Source organism: Heterodontus francisci, chromosome 6 (assembly GCF_036365525.1).
Source record: "Heterodontus francisci isolate sHetFra1 chromosome 6, sHetFra1.hap1, whole genome shotgun sequence".
NCBI lineage: Eukaryota > Metazoa > Chordata > Chondrichthyes > Heterodontiformes > Heterodontidae > Heterodontus > Heterodontus francisci.
The window spans coordinates 122,636,787-122,655,163 of record NC_090376.1 but is presented as its reverse complement, the minus strand read 5'-3'; the positions used below and the strand labels follow the sequence as shown (position 1 = coordinate 122,655,163).

Genomic DNA, 18,377 nt, shown 5'->3' with positions numbered 1-18,377 from the left:
AGACCAGCATTTTATTTGTTAATTTAATTTAAATTCCCCAGTTGCTGCAGTGGGATTTGAACTCGTGTCTCTGCAGCATTAGAACAAGCCTATCAATTACTAGCCCAGTAACATAACCACTATGCTACCATCTCCTTGGGCAGTCTCCTAGTCCGTTAAATAATTTTTGATATGTAACAACTTTTGAAACATGCCAACTCAATGCCTGTGCACCTGAGAAAACGAGTGCAATTTGATGAGCCTCCCAGAACCAGCACAATGAGCGGAATCTCACAGTGCTGACCTCGGGGGTGTGGACAGTTTCGTAAGCGGGGCCTGATTGAATTTTGAACCAGCGGGTAACAGGATCATAAGCGGCTTTGGCCGTATCTACCCTACGTTTAAAATCCCCTGATCGTTGCGTACAATTCTGGTCGCCACGCTACCAGAAGGATGTGGAGGCTTTGGAGAGGGTACAGAAGAGGTTTACCAGGATGTTGCCTGGTCTGGAGGGTTATTAGCTATGAGGAGAGGTTGGATAAACTCGGATTGTTTTCACTGGAACGACGGAGGTGGAGGGGCGACATGATAGAGGTTTACAAAGTTATGAGTGGCATGGACAGAGTGGATAGTCAGAAGCTTTTTCCCAGGGTGGAAGAGTCAGTTACTAGGGGACATAGGTTTAAGGTGAGAGGGGCAAAGTTTAGAGGGGATGTGCGAGCAAGTTCTTTACAGAGGGTGGTGAGTGCCTGGAACTTGCTGCCGGGGGAGATGGTGGAAGCAGGTACGATAGCGATGTTTAAGAGGCATCTTGACAAATACATGAATAGAATGGGAATAGAGGGATACGGACCCCGGAAGTGCAGAAGGTTTTAGTTTAGACAGGCATCAAGATCGGCGCAGGCTTGGAGGGCCGAATGGCCTGTGCTGTACTGTTCTTTGTTCTTTTGTTTGTATCGTGGATTGCACCCAGTTTATTGAACAGATATGCGAGTCCAGTGTACGAACCAGCTGCTGAGCTCTGCAGATTATACAGTGAAGCAGTCAATGATGGATTTGAATACAGAAATGTAAGGACAGACTTAGGTTGGGTCATTTTCTGGTATAGGGGAAAAAGCACAATGCTAAAATAAACATGTGACTAACCAGTTTAAGTCTGCGAAGGCTCAAGCTGCCAAATTTGAGACTTTTCCCACCCAAACTCAGACAAAATGTTCTCATTAACACATCATTTGAAGTAAATTGAAAGTTCCACATAGCACAATAGGAAGAAGAAATAGAAACCAATAATTCGTCTTAGTTTGTGCTTGAAAGGATTTCAAGGTATTTCAATGCTCTCTCCTGGCTGGCCTCCCATCATTTACCGTCCATTCCATCCACTTGAGCTCAGCCAAATCTCTGCTGCCCATATCTTAACTCATACTGAGTCCTGTCCACCCATCACCCCTGTGCTCGCTGACCTACATTGCCTCCCAGTCCAGCAACATCTTGATTTTAAGATTTTCACCCTTGTTTTCAAATCCCTCTATGGCCCCGCCCCTCCCTCTCTCTCTAATCTCCTCCAGCCCTACAACCCTCCAAGAACTCTGCACTCCTCCATTCTGGCCTCTTGCGTATCCACAATTTTCATCGCTACTCCATTGGTGGCCATGTCTTCAGCTGCCGAGATCCTAAGCTCTGGAATTCCCTCCCTAAACCTCTCCACCTCTCTACCTCTCTGCTCCTTAAAATCTACCTCTTTGACCAAGCTTTTGGTCACCTAATCCAAAGTCCCCTTATGTGGCTCGGTATTAAGTTTGTTTGTTAACGTTCCTGTGAAGTGCTTTGGGTGCTTTTACTTTGTTAAAGGAGCTATATAAATGCAAGTTGTTGTTGGAAAAGGTGTTTTATATATATGATTGTTCAAAGTCAAAATGAGAGTTTTAATTACATTTGAATGGTAGGAGAAAGAAACCTTTTAACTACATGAAACTGATTACGTCTGAACCTGAATGAATGCTGGGCAAATTCCTCGTGCAGTTTTCCTGCAAACATTTGGTGCTGGATATGAGGTACAGCCCTTATTCACTGCCACAAGGTGGCAGGCAACACACACATATATGCATGCATACACACACGCATCTGCACACACACGCATCTGCACACACACGCATCTACACACACATATATATATATATATATATATATATACACACACACATACACACACACTTAGACATACACGCAAGCACACACAGGATTTCTTTACTGGGCATGTCAATAGTCAAAGATTAAGATATAGATTTTTGTACAATATATGAATTTTTAAAAAAATAATCTTTTTCTATTGGATCCAGCTAAAAAGTGTGACCCTTTAAATGTCCAGAACAAAAACCCTTTTATTACCTTAAAATTCTGAAAACTTTTTAGTGTTAAATTTCCCATTTTGCAAAAAAATGTTCTTCTGTGAGGTAAATTAATTTTTATGAGGATGTTCATTTTAGGCACTGTTTGTAATGTACTGCCTGCACATTCGAACATTTGTTTTGACAGAGGTGACCCTATCTGCTTATTTCTTTTAGCTGTACCTCGGTGGGTAGCACTCTCGACTCTGAGTCACCAGGTTTTGTGTTCAGGACCCACTCCAGAGATTTGAGAACAAAATCCAGGCTGACACTCCCATTGCAGTACTGAGGGAGTACTGCACTGTTGGAGGTGCCGTCTTTCAGATGAGATGTTAAACTGAGACCCTGTCTGCCCTATCAGGGGACATAAAAGATCCCATGACACTATTTCGAAGAAGAGCAAGGGAGTTCTTCCCAGTATCCTGGCCAATATTTATCCCTCAACCAACATCACAGAAATAGATGATCTGGTCATTATCACGTTGCTGTTTGTGGGAGCTTGCTGTGCACAAATTGGCTGCTGCGTTCCCTGCATTACAACAATGTCTGCACTTCAAAAAAGTACTTCATTGGCTGTAAATTGCTTTGGAACATCCTCAGGTTGTGAAAGGCATGATATAAATGCAAATCTTTCTCTTTCTTTCACCTTCCAGCTGCATTGGCAGAGGTGGCAGAAATGGCAGCCCAACTGCATGGCACCATGATCAAAATGGAGAACTTTCAGAAACTTGTCGAGCTGAAGAGGGACTTGATTGGGATTGACAATCTTGTCATTCCTGGAAGGGTAAATTCTCTTCTAATAATTTTTTGACGAAGTATTGTCCAAAATATCATTGCATCAGATATCAAGTTGACAGTGTATTATCTTCACTTTCATCCTTTCTGCATTGGCTGAAGCCGTTGGTCAATCCTGGGCTACGGTCACACTGTTGCTCTTGGACACTTTGCTCGTTCTTTATGTGTGAGCTTAATCATTGGGTGTTAGTGGAGAAGAACCTTGCAATTCAGCCTTGTGTTGCCATGGTTTTAGTGACAAAAAAAACCTAAATTCATCCAGTCAGGGACTGAATTTCATCAGGCATATGGTTAAAGGGTTAAATTATGAGGACAGGTTGCATAGACGAGGCTTGTATTCCCTTGAGTATAGAAGATTAAGGGATGATCTAATTGAGGTGTTTAAGATGATTAAAGGAGTTGGTCATGTATACAAAGAGAAATTATTTCCTCTGGTGGGGGGTAGGGGGGGTGGGTGGGGGGAGTCCAGAACAAGTGAGTATAACCTTAAAATTAGAGCCAGGCCATTCAGGGGTGATGTCAGAAGCACTTCTTCACACAAAGGGGAGCAGAAATCTGGAACTCTCTCCCCCAGAAAGCTGTTGAGACTGGGGGAGCGGTGAGTCAATTGAAAATTTCAAATCTGAGATTAATCGATTTTTAGTTGGTGAGGGTATTGAGGGTTACAGATGCAAGGCACATAGATGGAGTTAAGATACAGATCAGCCATGATCTAACTGAATGGCAGACATGGTGCTAATAGTTATGGTAGTATTAATTATTGCTGAGAATGATAGTGTTAATTAATGCTGAGAATGATGGTGTTAATTATTGCTGAGAATGTTAGTATTAATTATTGCTGAGAATGTTAGTGTTAATTATTGCTGAGAATGATAGTGTTAATTATTGCTGAGAATGTTAGTGTTAATTATTGAGAATGTTAGTATTAGAGAATGTTAGTGTTAATTATTGCTGAAAATGTTAGTATTAATTATTGCTGAGAATGTTAGTATTAATTATTGCTGAGAATGTTAGTATTAATTATTGCTGAAAATGTTAGTATTATTACTGAAAATGTTAGTATTAATTATTGCTGAGAATGTTAGTGTTAATTATTGCTGAGAATGTTAGTGTTAATTATTGCTGAAAATGTTAGTATTAATTATTGCTGGGAATGTTAGTATTAATTATTGCTGAGAATGTTAGTATTAATTATTACTGAGAATGATAGTGTTAATTAATTATTGCCGGGAATGTTAGTATTAATTATTGCCGGGAATGTTAGTGTTAATTATTGCTGGGAATGTTAGTGTTAATTATTGCTGAGAATGTTAGTGTTAATTACTTTCTTGCTCCTGTAACCAGCCTCTTCTCACTTGTTGTATGATGCTGTACTTTCAACAAACCAGTACTAGCACTGAATACTAAACCAAAGTTACAAGTGTAGGTCATTTTTATTCTGCATTCTCCTTTCTTGCCAGTCACCCTGCACCATTCCAAAATATTTAAAATAAAAACAGAAAATGCTGGAAATACTCACTTGCTTAAGACATATTACATTTCTAACTTTTCCCAGTTCTGATGAAAGGTCACAGACCTGAAATGCTGGGCTGGATTTTCAATTCCCGCTGAGAGTGGGGACGGCAGCGAACGCAATTTGAAGATCGTGTTCTTGGAGTCGGCACTGGGTCGCGCCACCTCTGGAGCACGATGTTATTTTTAAACTTCAGCCGGCAGAGAGGGAATGGGTTGGACGCCAGCGTCCATGAAACCGGATAGAGAAGTGATCCCACTGGTATCACTGTAGCAGCTGGGATTAGCATGGGAAGGCCTGGTGAGCATTCAAGGCCAAGCTGAGGGAGTTCAGATGGGAACAGGCGACTCTGACTTTGGACAGAGCAGCCAGGATGAGCTGTGGTAGATGCAACTTCCTGGACAGCAGGAGGCCAGAGGAGCACAGCGGGGGGCTGCAAGGGGAGGAAGGCTGTACTGAAGACATTGGGTGCACAGCCTAAGAGTCAGCTACCTGTAAATGACAGAGTGCCAGTGCTGTAGGAGGTTGCGCCTATCCAGGCAGATAGTCTCGGTTCTGTGTGCTCTGATCCACTATGACCTGAGGCCTCACGGCCCCAATGGTAGTCCCCTACCTGCAGCTGTTAAGGTCCTTGTTGCCCTAAACCTCTATGCAACTGGGTCGTTCCAGGAATCAGTTGTGGACCCAGGTGGCATCTTGCAGTCAACATCTCATTAGGCCATCAGGCAGGTCAGGGACGCATATTCAGGAGGGTAGGGACTACATCCACTTTGACACAGATGGGCCTACACTGGCAGAGAGAGCATTGGGTTTTGACGCCATCTGTGGATTCCCTCAGGTGCAGGGCATCATCGATTGTACCCGTGTGACCATTAAGGCATCAGTGACTGGCCAATGAGATCCATCAACAGGAAAGGCTTCCACTCCCTCAACGTCCAACTGGTCCACAGCCACAACAAAAGTTTCTGCTATGTGTGCACTTGCTTTCCTGGTAGCTGCAATAACTCCTTCATCCTCCGCCAGTCCAGCTGCCTCGGTCCTTTGCTCCATCTCCCAAAATGTGTGGATGGATCCAAAGAGACAAGGGAAATCCCTTGAAGAGCTGTCTGCTGACCCCTCTATGGGAGCCCAGACACAGGCACAACCAATACCCCCTGCTCAGCAGGCCAACCGCTGGGCAGGCCATTGGGTTTGTGAAGATGCAATTCTGGTGCCTGGATTGGTCGGGTGGCACCCTCCAATACTCCTGCAGGAGTCTCAGCCACTGTGGTGGTCTGCTGTGCTCTCCATAATAGGGCCCTCCAGATGGATGTGGACCTTGAGGACAGTGAGGCCATGGAAGGATACAGAACATCAGGGGAGGAGCAGGAGGTAAAAGAGGAGGAGGAAGAGGGGGTGGAGGGGGATAACACTGAACGATGAGGTGGCCTCCTCCTGTCACCCTCTGGGAAGAAGACCTACCTCCTCTCCCTCACGGCCCCCAGCATTCGATCCAGGTGGGCATCGATGATGTCTGCCCTTCCCCTAATGCCAGGCCTCCAGCTCCCCTGTGACATCTCACTTCCCTCTGGTGCTGTGGAAGGCAGATCTCTCCCTCAGGACAACCAGCAGCCTCAGTGATGGTCACCATGGAAGTCTACTTGAGCCCCACACTTGATCTGACCCACTGCCATTTTCCATCTCACTGGCTGCAAGAGGACAGGGAACCCGTCTCCAGACCAATTCAAGCTTTCCCACTTGCAAATTACAATCTGAATCAGCTTCCCAGAGGAGGCAGGTATCAGACCAGGCTCCTGTTTCCCGCCTCCACTTTGAAAATCCAGCTCTTTAGCTCGATTTTTCTCTCCACAGATGCTGCCAGACCAGCCGAATATTTCCAGCATTTTATATTTTAATCTCAGATTTTCAGCATCTACAGTATTTTACTTTTGCCAAAATATGTAAAAGCCAGTTTAAGGTCAAGTTTATAATTTGTTATGGTGAATGGCTCAGTCTCCATGAAGGGAAAATGTGTAAAGAATGAGCGAAGCAAGATCCTTGGGTAAGCAAATCAGCTGTTCCAATCCAAACACCTCTTGCAATAACTGATCTGCCAGAGCTGGAGATTTTGCCTTTCTCGTGTCTTTCTGCATTCCTTTCCTTCGATTGGTCATAATGGGCCTAAAGCTATTAGTCCCCTCCTTATCTCTGTAACCTCCTCCAGCCAGACAACCCTCCGGGAGCTCTGCGCTCCTTCAAATCTGGCCTCTTACGCAACCCTGATTTCAATCACCATTGGCGGCTGTGCTTCAGCTGCCTGGGCCCTAAGCTCTGGAATTCCCTCCCGGGACCTGTCCACCTCACTCTCCTCCTTTAACACACTCGTTAAATCCTACCTCTTTGGCCAAGCTAATGGTCACCTGTCCTAGTATCTCCTTACGTGGCTCAGTGTCAAAGTTTCTTGATTTACACACACGTAGAGCACCTTGGGTCTTTTTCACTATGTTAAAGGCGCTATATAAATGCAAGTTGATGTTTTCTTTCCTTTCCTTCAATACTGCTTAATGTCCTGTAAATTAACTTGCTGAAAATGTAATTGGCATAGTGACAATACAAAGCAAATGTCTTTCATTCAATCGTAGCACTGGCAGAGGTGAAAAAACCCATCGCTTTTCATTCTGGTTTTCCTGATCAGTTTCAATGAGATCGAGCAACACTGTGTAAATCCTGACTCTGCACTTGACCCTGTCTATATAAACAATGAATATGATGATTGATGGCAGAGCAGTGTGGTGGTTAGTTATATAGAATGCAACTTTCAGGGAAATGTGTTCATCTTTGACATTTTGCATTACTCTCCACTGGTCTGCCCTTCAATATTATTCAGAAAAAATTACCAGAACGCCACCAGAATGGTGAGGATTTAACTATCCGGAAAGACTGAACAGACTGGGGTTCTGTACTCCGGAAAAAAGAAGGCTGAGTGGTGACCTGATAGAGGTCTTTAACATCATGAAGGGGTTTGATAGGTTCGACATCGAGAAGATGTTTCCATTTGTGGGGAAGTCTAGAACAAGAGATCATAAATACAAGATAGTCACTAACAGATCAAACAACAGCTTGTTGGTATAACATCTTCAACATAGTAAAATATCCCAAAGGCGGGAGAGCTTGGAAAATGTGGGGTGGAAGTTGGGAGGCTGGCCAGGAGAGTGTTGGAATGGTCAAGTCTAGAGTTAACAAAGGCATGGATGAGCTGAGGCAGGGGCGGAGACAGGTGAGATTACGGAGGTGGAGAGCATATGTAAGCGTTAAAGGCGCTCTATAAATATATGTTAAACGTGCTGTATAAATGCGAGTTGTTGTTGTAACACGCAGTGTGACAAATCAGTGAAGGAGTCAAGAGAGGTGGTGGTGAGGTAGAGCTGGGTGTTGTCAGTGTACATGGGGAACCGGACGCCATGTTTTCTGATGATGCCACCAAGGGGCAGCATGTAGATGAGAAACAGGAGGGGTCCATGGCCACCTCCTCCACGTCACACTTTTCCGTGTCTTGGTTTTTATGTACAATTTATTTGATGATGTTTATTCTTTCTGTGTTTGATAAAAGGAATTCATTAGACAGGGATGTCTCAGCAAACTGTCAGCGAAGGGATTACAGCAACGAATGTTCTTCTTAGTAAGTAAACCAAAATTAATTTTGACTGTGCTATCTGTTGGACACCATTAAAATTGCAATGAAAACCTAGACATTCAACTCCCTCTGCATCTAAAAGCAGATACATTGATTCTTCCCCATTGGTTATCTTAAACAATGAGTAATATAAAACTGTGCTGCACTGTCAGAGGTGCTGTCTTTTTGATCAGATGTTAAACTGAGGCCCCGTCTGCCTTCTCATCACATTGCTGCTTGTGGGAGCTTGCTGTGCGCAAATTGGCTGCTGTGCTGCCTACATTACAACAGTGACTACACTTCAGAAAACAGGTCGTTGGCTGTAAAGTGCTTTGAGACATCAGTGGTTGTGAAAAGTGCTATATAAATGCAAGTCTTTCTTTCTCTTTTTTAATTTTTTTTCATGGCATCAGGATGTCCCGATCACTTTACATCCAATCAAGTATTTTTTGAAGTGTAGTCAGTAAGATGATAGCGTCCAGATAATCTGTTTTTGTGATGTTGGTTGAGGAATAAATTATCGGCCAGGACACTGGGGAGAACTCCTCTGCTCTTCTTCAAAATACGGCCATGGGATCTTTATGTCCACCTGATAGAGCAGGCGGGCCTCAGTTTAACCTCTCATCCAAAAGGCAACACCTTTGACAGTGCAGCACTCCCTCAGTACTGCACTGCGTGTGTCAGCCTTGAGTTTTGTGCTTAAGTCTCTGGAGTGGGGCTTCAACCTAGAACCTTGTGACTCAGAGGTGAGAGTACTCCCAACTGAGCCACTGTTGACACTATATAAAGGCAAAGTTGTTTTTTTCTTTGGGTTTGATATAAACATATTCAACTGTGTTTAATTTTCAATTGAAGTACTTACTTTTCAGTCAGCAGGTGTGGGTACTGTTCAATAAAATAAATGTTTTTTTCTCTCTTTTCCACCCCCCCCCCCCCCCCAATGTTTCAGTTCAATGATATTCTCTTGTACACAAGCAGAGGATTGACTGTGTCCAATCAATTCAAAGTTCATGGGCAGATTCCCCTGTATGACATGACTGTAAGTATTGAGTTTAAAATGCATTGAAGTCGAGTTTGACTGGCATTCCATGTCCATTCCTGACCTGTGGTATATCTGATTCAGCTCTATCAAAGAAATTGCACATCCCCTGATTTTCATCACTCCACAACTGGCAGCTATGCCTTCAGCTACCTGGGCCCTAAGCTCTGGAGTTCCCTCCCTAAACCTCTCTGTCCTCCTTTAAGATGCTGCTTAATTCCTACCTCTTTGGCCAACCTTTTGGTCATCAGTCACAATAGCTCCTTATGTGGGTCAGTGTCAAATTTTGTTTGATAACGCTCCTGTGAAGCCCCTTGGGATGTTTTGTTACGTTAAAGGCATTATATATATTCAACTTGTTGTTGAATTGAAGCTTCTATTTGACCGCTAACAGAGAGTAAGAATAAATGGGTCTTTTTTCCAGGTGGCAGGCAGTGACTAGTGGGGTACCGCAGGGATCAGTACTTGGGCCCCAGCTATTCACAATATATATTAATGACGGGTGAGGGAACTAAATATAACATTTCCAAGTTTGCAGATGACACAAAGCTGGGGGGGATTGTGAGCTGTGAGGAGGATGCAAAGAGGCTCCAATGTGAATTGGACAAGTTGGGTGAGTGGGCAAATGCATGGCAGATGCCGTATAACATGGATAAATGTGAGGTTATCCACTTTGGTTGTAAAAACAGAAAGGCAGATTATTATCTGAATGGTGATAGATTGGGAAAAGGGGAGGTGCAACAAGACCTGGGTGTCCTTGTACACCAGTCACTGACAGCGAGCATTCAGGTGCAGCAAGCAATTAGGAAGGGGAATGGTTGTTGGCCTTCATTACAAGAGGATTTGAGTACAGGAGCGAGGATGTCTTACTGCAGTTATACAGGGCCTTGGTGAGACCACATCTGGAGTATTGTGTACAGTTTTGTTCTCCTTATCTGAGGAAGGATGTCCTTGCCATGGAGGGAGTGCAAAGAAGATTTACTAGGCTGATCCCTGGGATGGTAGCATTGACGTACGAGGAGAGATTGGGTCGACTAGGCCTATATTCACTAGAATTTAGAAGAATGAGAGGGGATCGCATAGAAACCTATAAAATTCTAACTGGATTAGACAGGCTAGATGCAGGGAGGATGTTCCCGATAGCTGGGGTGTCCAGAACCAGGGGTCACAGTCTCAGGATACGGGGTATGCCATTTAGAACCGAGATGAGGAGAACTTTCTTCACTCAGAGACTGGTGAACCTGTGGAATTCTCTACCACAGACAACAGTGGAGGCCAAGTCATTAAGTATATTCAAGAAGGAGATAGATTTATTTCTTAATGCCAAAGGGATCAAGGGATATGGGGAGAAAGTGGGAACAGGGTACTGAATTAGACGATCAACCATGATCATTTTTGAATGGTGGGGCGGGCCCAAAGGGCCGAATGGCCTTCTCCTGCTCCTATTTGCTATGTTTCTATGTTGATTTTGGAGGTCATTAACACTCTTACACATTACATAGTACATAGAATTTACAGCACAGAAACCGGCCATTCAGCCCACCTAATCCATGCTGTTGTTTATGCTCCACATGAGCCTCCTCCCACTCCTCTTCATCTCACCCTATCACCATAACCTTCTATTCCTTTCTCCCTCATGTGTTTATCCAGCTTCCCCTTAAATGTATCTATACTATTCACCTCAAACACTCCCTGTGGTCGCGAGTTGCACATGCTCACCACTCTCTGAGTAAAGAAGTTTCTCCTGAATTCCCTATTGGATTTATTAGAGACTGTCTTATATTTATGGGCCCTAGTTCTGGTCTCCCCTTCAGGTGGATTCAGTGCGATAGCCTGACCCTAAAGGGTGTTCTTATTACAAGATGTAGGAGAAATAGTTAGGAAGCCTCACTGTGAAGCTTGGAAGAAAAGCCAGTATGAAATCCACTGCAAGATACAAAGCTATAAATATTGAAGCCAAAGACATCAGGACATGCTACCCGACCAGCTGCTCATTTCCCTTAATTTTTTGTTTTTATTTCTGATTTCCGGCTCTCGGTACTGTTTAACTCTTGATAGATTTCTTTCCTTTCTGAAGCTACTCATTTGACATAAAGGGTCCATCTATTTAATGTTCTTAACTTTTTCCTTTTTAGATTGAAGAAAGTGAAGACGAGTGGTCACTCCCTCATTGTTTCACTCTCAATGGACAAAGGCAGACCATCGTCGTAGCTGCAAGGTAGGGATCAGATTCCTTCAAGTTATAATTCCTCAGATTTTTTAAAAATTCTTTCATGGGATGTGGGTGTCGATGACAGCATTTACTGCCCATCCCCAATTGCCCTTGAGAAGGTGGTGGTGAGCTGCCTTCTTGAGCCGCTGCAGTCCTTGGGGTGCAGGTGCACCCACAGTGCTGTTAGGAAGGGAGTTCCAGGATTCTGACCCAGCGTCAATGAAGGAACAGCGATATAGTTGTAAGTCTGGATGTTGTGTGGCTTGGAGGGGAACTTGCAGGTGATGGTGCTACCATGCATCTGCTGCCCTTGTCCTTCTAGGCGGTGGAGGTCGCGGGTTTGGAAGGTGCTGTCTAAGGAGGTGTGGCGAGTTGCTGTAGTGCATCTAATGTATGGTACACACTGCTGCCACTGTGTGTCGGTGGTGGAGGGAGTGAATGTTGAAGGTGGTGGATGGTGCCGATCAAGCGGGCTGCTTTGTCCTGGATGGTGTCGCACTACTTGAGTGTTGTTGGAGCCACCCCCATCCAGGCAAGTGGAGAGTATTCCATCACACTCCTGACTTGTGCTTTGTAGATTGTGGGCAGGCTCTGGGGAGTCAGGAGGTGAGTTACTCGCCGCAGAATTCCCAGCCTCTGACCTGCTCTTCTGGCCACAATACTTATATGGCTGCTCCAGTTCAGTCTCTGGTCAATGGTAGCCCCCGGGATGTTGATTGTGGAGGATTCAGCGATGGTAATGCCGTTGAATGTCAAGGGGAGAAGGTTAGATTTTCTTTTGTTGGAAATGGTCATTGCTTGGCACTTGTGTGGTGTGAATGTTACTTGCCACTTATCAGCCGAAGTCTGAATGTCGTCCAGGTTTTGCTGCATGCAGGCACAGACTGCTTTAGTAACTGAGGAGTTTCAAATGGTACTGAACACTGTGCAATCATCAGCAAACAGCCCCATTTCTGACCTTATAATGGGGGGAAGGTCATTGAATAAGTAGCTGAAGATGGTTGGGCGTAGGACACTACCCTGAGGAACTCCTGCAGTGATGTCCCGGGTCTTAGATGTTTGGCCTCCAACAACCACAACCATCTTCCTCAATCCTATTAAACGAAAGTGGGTGTACCAACACGGTTACTGAGTATTTGAACTGTACAAATACAGGAATGAAAAGGCATGTAACACGATAAGGCCATTTGGTCCACTTAATGCATTCCTTTGCAAACCATGTAGAATTATAGAATGGTTACAGCATGTCACATGACAGAAATTGCTCTAATATAATATATAATATAAAAACAAGAGATGCTGGAAATACTCAGCAGGTCTGGCAGCATCTGTGGAGAGAGAAGCAGAGTTAACGTTTCAGGTCAATGACCTTTCATCAGAACTGGAATGTTCAGTTCTGTCCAGTTCTGAAGAAGAGTCACTGACCTGAAACGTTAACTCTGCTTCTCTCTCCAGAGATGCTGCCAGACCTGCTGAGTATTTCCAGCATTTCTTCTTTTTATTTCAGATTTCCAGCATCTGCAATATTTTGCTTTTATTACAGAAATTGATCTTGTAGTCTGGCATCTAGAATCAGGTAAATTGACAAGTGTTGCTAGTTTGGAGCCTGCTGTTAACACAAACACTGTGTGTTAGGTTTAGATATGACATCCATTTAATGTAATTCCAATTGAGGCAGCTAGTACAAGCATGTTCGTTAGCTGGTGACCAGTCTAATAGTCTGATGATGATCTGAACAATGTTACTTCTCAGACGATGGGCTTGCTTTTCATTTTGTAGCAACTATGTGTGATGAAGCTAGAAAGATTGAAATCTTTGTAGTTGTGACAGCTGTAATTTACACTTCCTGGAGCTGATGAGCTGTCATCTTAAGGTGATCCCATTCCAATCCTATTCATTTTGGAATAATGAATGAATGAATTTATGTGAGAGGCAGAATAAATGGACTCAGTGAGCGTGTGAGGCATTTGCAAATGGAACAGCAAATCACTCTGCAGAGAAATATTCCACAGAGGAAAGCGTAGCATAGCAACACAGGAACAGGAGGAGGCCATTCAGCCCTCGAGCCTGTTCTGCCCTTCAATGAGATCATGGCTGATCTGTGGCCTTTGTTCCATATTCTTCAATACCTTTAGGTAACAAAAATCTATCAATCTCAGATTTAAAGTTAACAATTGATCTAGTATCAATTGCCATTTGCAGAAGAGAGTTCCAAACTTCTACCACCCTTTGTATGAAGACGTGTTTCCTAATTTCACTCCTGAAAGGTCTGGCTCTAATTTTTAGACTATGCCCCCTAGTGCTAGACACCGCAACCAGCAGAAATAGTTTCTCTCTATCGACCCTATCTGTTCCTCTTAATATCCTGTAAACTTCAAATAAATCGCCCCTTAACCTTCTAAATTCCAGGGAATACAAACCTAGTTTGTTTAATCACTTCTTGTAGATTAACTGTTGGAGTCCAAATATCATTCTGTTAAATCTACATATCAGTTTGCAGACATATGCAGGAAGTCTACTTAATAATTAACTAACTAAATAATTAATAAGAAGATCAGGGATGACCCAAAGTGCAATTGTGGCCATAACTCCCAGACCATGCAAGAACACAAGAAATAGGAGCAGAAATAGACCATATGGCCCATCGAGCCTGCTCCGCCATTCAGTACGATCAGGGCTGATCTTGGACTTCAATTCCACTTGCCTGCCCACTCCCCATATCCCTTGATTCCCTGCGGGACCAAAAATCTATCTATCCCAGCCTTAAATGTATTCAATGATGGAGCAGCCACAACCCTCTGGGGTAGAGAATTCCAAAGATTCACATAGAACATTACAGCGCAGTACAGGCCCTTCGGCCCTCGATGTTGCGCCAACCTGTGAAACCATCTGACCTACACTATTCCATTTTCATCCATATGTCTATCCAATGACCACTTAAATGCCCTTAAAGTTGGCGAGTCTACTACTGTTGCAGGCAGGGCGTTCCACGCCCCTACTACTCTCTGAGTAAAGAAACTACCTCTGACATCTGTCCTATATCTATCACCCCTCAACTTAAAGCTATGTCCCCTCGTGTTTGCCATCACCATCCGAGGAAAAAGACTCTCACTATCCACCCTATCTAACCCTCTGATTATCTTATATGTCTCTATTAAGTCACCTCTCCTCCTCCTTCTCTCCAACGAAAACAACCTCAAGTCCCTCAGCCTTTCCTCGTAAGACCTTCCCTCCATACCAGGCAACATTCTAGTAAATCTCCTCTGCACCCTTTCCAAAGCTTCCACATCCTTCCTATAATGCGGTGACCAGAACTGCACGCAATACTCCAGGTGCGGCCGCACCAGAGTTTTGTACAGCTGCAGCATGACCTCGTGGCTCCGAAACTCGATCCCCCTACTAATAAAAGCTAACACACCATATGCCTTCTTAACAGCCCTATTAACCTGGGTGGCAACTTTCAGGGATTTATGTACCTGGACACCAAGATCTCTCTGCTCATCTACACTACCAAGAATCTTCCCATTAGCCCAGTACTCTGCATTCCTGTTACTCCTTCCAAAGTGAATCACCTCACACTTTTCCGCATTAAACTCCATTTGCCATCTCTCAGCCCAGCTCTGCAGCCTATTTATGTCCCTCTGTACCCTACAACATCCTTCGGCACTATCCACAACTCCACCGACCTTCGTGTCATCCGCAAATTTACTAACCCACCCTTCTACACCCTCATCCAGGTCATTTATAAAAATGACAAACAGCAGTGGCCCCAAAACAGATCCTTGAGGTACACCACTAGTAACTAAACTCCAGGATGAACATTTGCCATCAACCACCACCCTCTGTCTTCTTTCAGCTAGCCAATTTCTGATCCAAAGCACTAAATCACCTTCAATCCCATACTTCCGTATTTTCTGCAATAGCCGACCGTGGGGAACCTTATCAAACGCCTTGCTGAAATCCATATACACCACATCCACGGCTTTACCCTCATCCACCTGTTTGGTCACCTTCTCAAAAAACTCAATAAGGTTTGTGAGGCACGACCTACCCTTCACAAAACCGTGCTGACTATCTCTAATGAACTTATTCTTTTCAAGATGATTATAAATCCTATCTCTTATAACCTTTTCCAACATTTTACCCACAACCGAAGTAAGGCTCACAGGTCTATAATTACCAGGGCTGTCTCTACTCCCCTTCTTGAATAAGGGGACAACATTTGCTATCCTCCAGTCTTCCGGCACAATTCCTGTCGACAATGACGACATAAAGATCAAGGTCAAAGGCTCTGCAATCTCCTCCCTGGCTTCCCTATCATCCGTTTGAGTGAAGTAATTTCTCCTCATCTCAGTTCTGAATGATTGACCCCTTATCCTGAGATTGTGTCCCCGTGTTCTAGATTCCCTGACCTGTGGGAACAATCTCTCAGCTTCTACCCTATCAAGCCCTTTCGGAATCTTGTATGCCTCAATTAGATCACCTCTCATTCTTCTAAACTCCAGAGAATATAGGCCCAATTTACTCAGCCTATCATAGGACAACCCCCTCATCCCAGGGACCAATTTAGTAAATCTTCACTGCACAGCCCCCAGTGCAAGGATATCCTTTCTTAAATGTGAAGACCAAAACTGCACTCAGTATTCCAGGTGTGGTCTCACCAAAGCCCTGTACAATTTTAGTAAGACTTCTTTATTCCTGTACTCCAATCCCCTTGCAATAAAGGCCAAAATGCCATTGCCTTCCTAATAGCCTGCTGCACCTGCATGTTAACTTTGTGCATTCCTTGTACGAGTACCCCCAAGTCTCTCTGAACATCAACACTTACCAGTTTCACACCTTTTAAAAAATATTCTGCTTTTCTATTTTTATGACCAAAGTGAACAACTTCACACTTCCCTACATTATACTCCATTTGCCATCTTGTTGCCCACTCACTTAACCTGTCTATATCTCTTTGCAGCCTCTCTACATCCTTCCCGCAGCTTACCTTTCCACTGAGCTTTCTATCATCAGCAAACTTAGATATATTACTCTCTGTCTCTTCATCCAAATTATTAATATAGAGTGTAAATAGCTGAGGCCCCAGCACTGATCCCTCCGGCACCCCCACTATTTACTGTCTGCCAACTTGAAAATGCCCCATTTATGCCCACTCTCTGCTTTCTGTCTGTTAACCAATCCTCTATCCACGCTAATATTTTGCCCCCAACATCATGAGCCCTTATCTTGCCTATTAATCTTTCATATGGCACCTTATCGAATGCTTTTTGAAAATCCAGGTATACTACATCTACTGGTTCCCCTTTATCTACCCGACTAGTTACATCCTCAAAAAACTCTAATAACAGGATCTCCCTTTAGTAAAACCATGCTGACTTGTTCTCATCATACTATGCTATTCCAAGTGCAATGTTAAGACTTCTTTAATTATAGTTTCCAGCATCTTCCCAACGACTAATGTTGGGCTAACTGGGCTATAGTTCCCTGTTTTCTCTCTAGCTCCTTTCTTGGAACACATCACATCAACCTGTCCACTAAGATCTGATGTGGGAGGGACCTCGTTTCTCCATTTGCCTTCTTAGGAGGCCATCGAATGGATAGACAAGCTTTATCGTCAAAAAAAGTAGTAATTTTATAAAATCCCTCCAATTTTCTTTCCCTACCTTTCCTCTACTGCCCTTACAATAGTAACTTATTCGGGGTTACAGACCCACAGGCACCAAAAATTCTCTTGAGCCCTGCCCAAAAGTGGCCATTTTTTCACAGGTGAGCCGAGACAACTTTTTCAACCAAAGGGGGAACATCACTGCCAAGCTCCATGGATGAAAGGGAAGTTATAACGCTAAGCAAACACACCTTGCAGTTTCTTATGGGTTAAAAGTAACACCCAGGTGTGTTGAAGTAGCAATATTGCAAACACTGACCCAGGAAGTAAAGTGTTTAATGGACAGGAAGTACAAAACTTTCTTATATTAGGAAGAAAGGCTTTATTACAAGATGCGAAAGTTCATACAGACCAATTGCAGTTTGCACCCGATTTGAATAAAGTTTCACGACAAACATTTTTTCCATCAGTGCCCAGGTAGAGATGGATAAGTGGATTGAAGATTTGCAGATGGCTGTTGATCTCGCACAGCAATGCAATGGATTAACCAGTGAACTAATGACTCCCAGCCCTAATGATGGACCCAACAGTAAGTGAATTCTACACTAAAACAGATTCTTAGGCTTGTTCACTAGTCCAGGCTTCTCATTGGATTTCACTGGAATCTACAATCAACTACTAGCCCCCATTTTTGAATCTGTGATTTTAGCACCTCACGATGAATTTTGAAGAGGCTAATGAACCAAAATGATGGTCACAACACCTGAGAACATATTGTGCAATTTAATGATCTCAGGATGATATAGAATTATGCAATTTTGGGGCTATTATGTGAATAAGTTTGCAAATTGCCTCCCTGTAAAAACAATGTCTCTTTAAAAAGTTTTATGAACGCCTTTCAGCCATTGCATATTAATTGGTTTTGAGTCTATAGAAACAAAATTGTTGACTGGCTTCCTAGTAGGATAACAGCTGCTTGAAAAAATGATCCCAAAATCAAGTCCCGGTACAGTAGGCCTGTGGGTGCCAAACTTAAGTTTCTTTTATTATTTACTGCTCTGTGTGTGAGGTCATTCTTTCTCCGCACCCCTCCCCCCCCTCCTCCCCTCCTCCCACAACCTCCAGCGCCTCTGAGATCTCTGGATTCTCCTGTCCATGATCATCAGGCAAGGGCTGCTTATTGTTTGTGAATGAT

The 18,377-nt window shown here is 43.7% G+C and overlaps 1 protein-coding gene across 2 annotated transcripts in view; it reads left to right on the top strand.

Moving 5' to 3' along the window:
* Positions 1-18,377, top strand: part of farp1 (FERM, RhoGEF (ARHGEF) and pleckstrin domain protein 1 (chondrocyte-derived)) — a 274,704-nt gene that overhangs the window by 236,564 nt on the left and 19,763 nt on the right. For both annotated transcript variants that reach the window (XM_068034256.1, XM_068034255.1), the window contains exons 19-23: positions 3,017-3,147; positions 8,261-8,329; positions 9,273-9,362; positions 11,498-11,580; positions 17,653-17,771. In XM_068034256.1, coding sequence (XP_067890357.1) covers positions 3,017-3,147; positions 8,261-8,329; positions 9,273-9,362; positions 11,498-11,580; positions 17,653-17,771 — 492 coding nt within the window. The remainder of the gene's footprint in view (positions 1-3,016; positions 3,148-8,260; positions 8,330-9,272; positions 9,363-11,497; positions 11,581-17,652; positions 17,772-18,377) is intronic.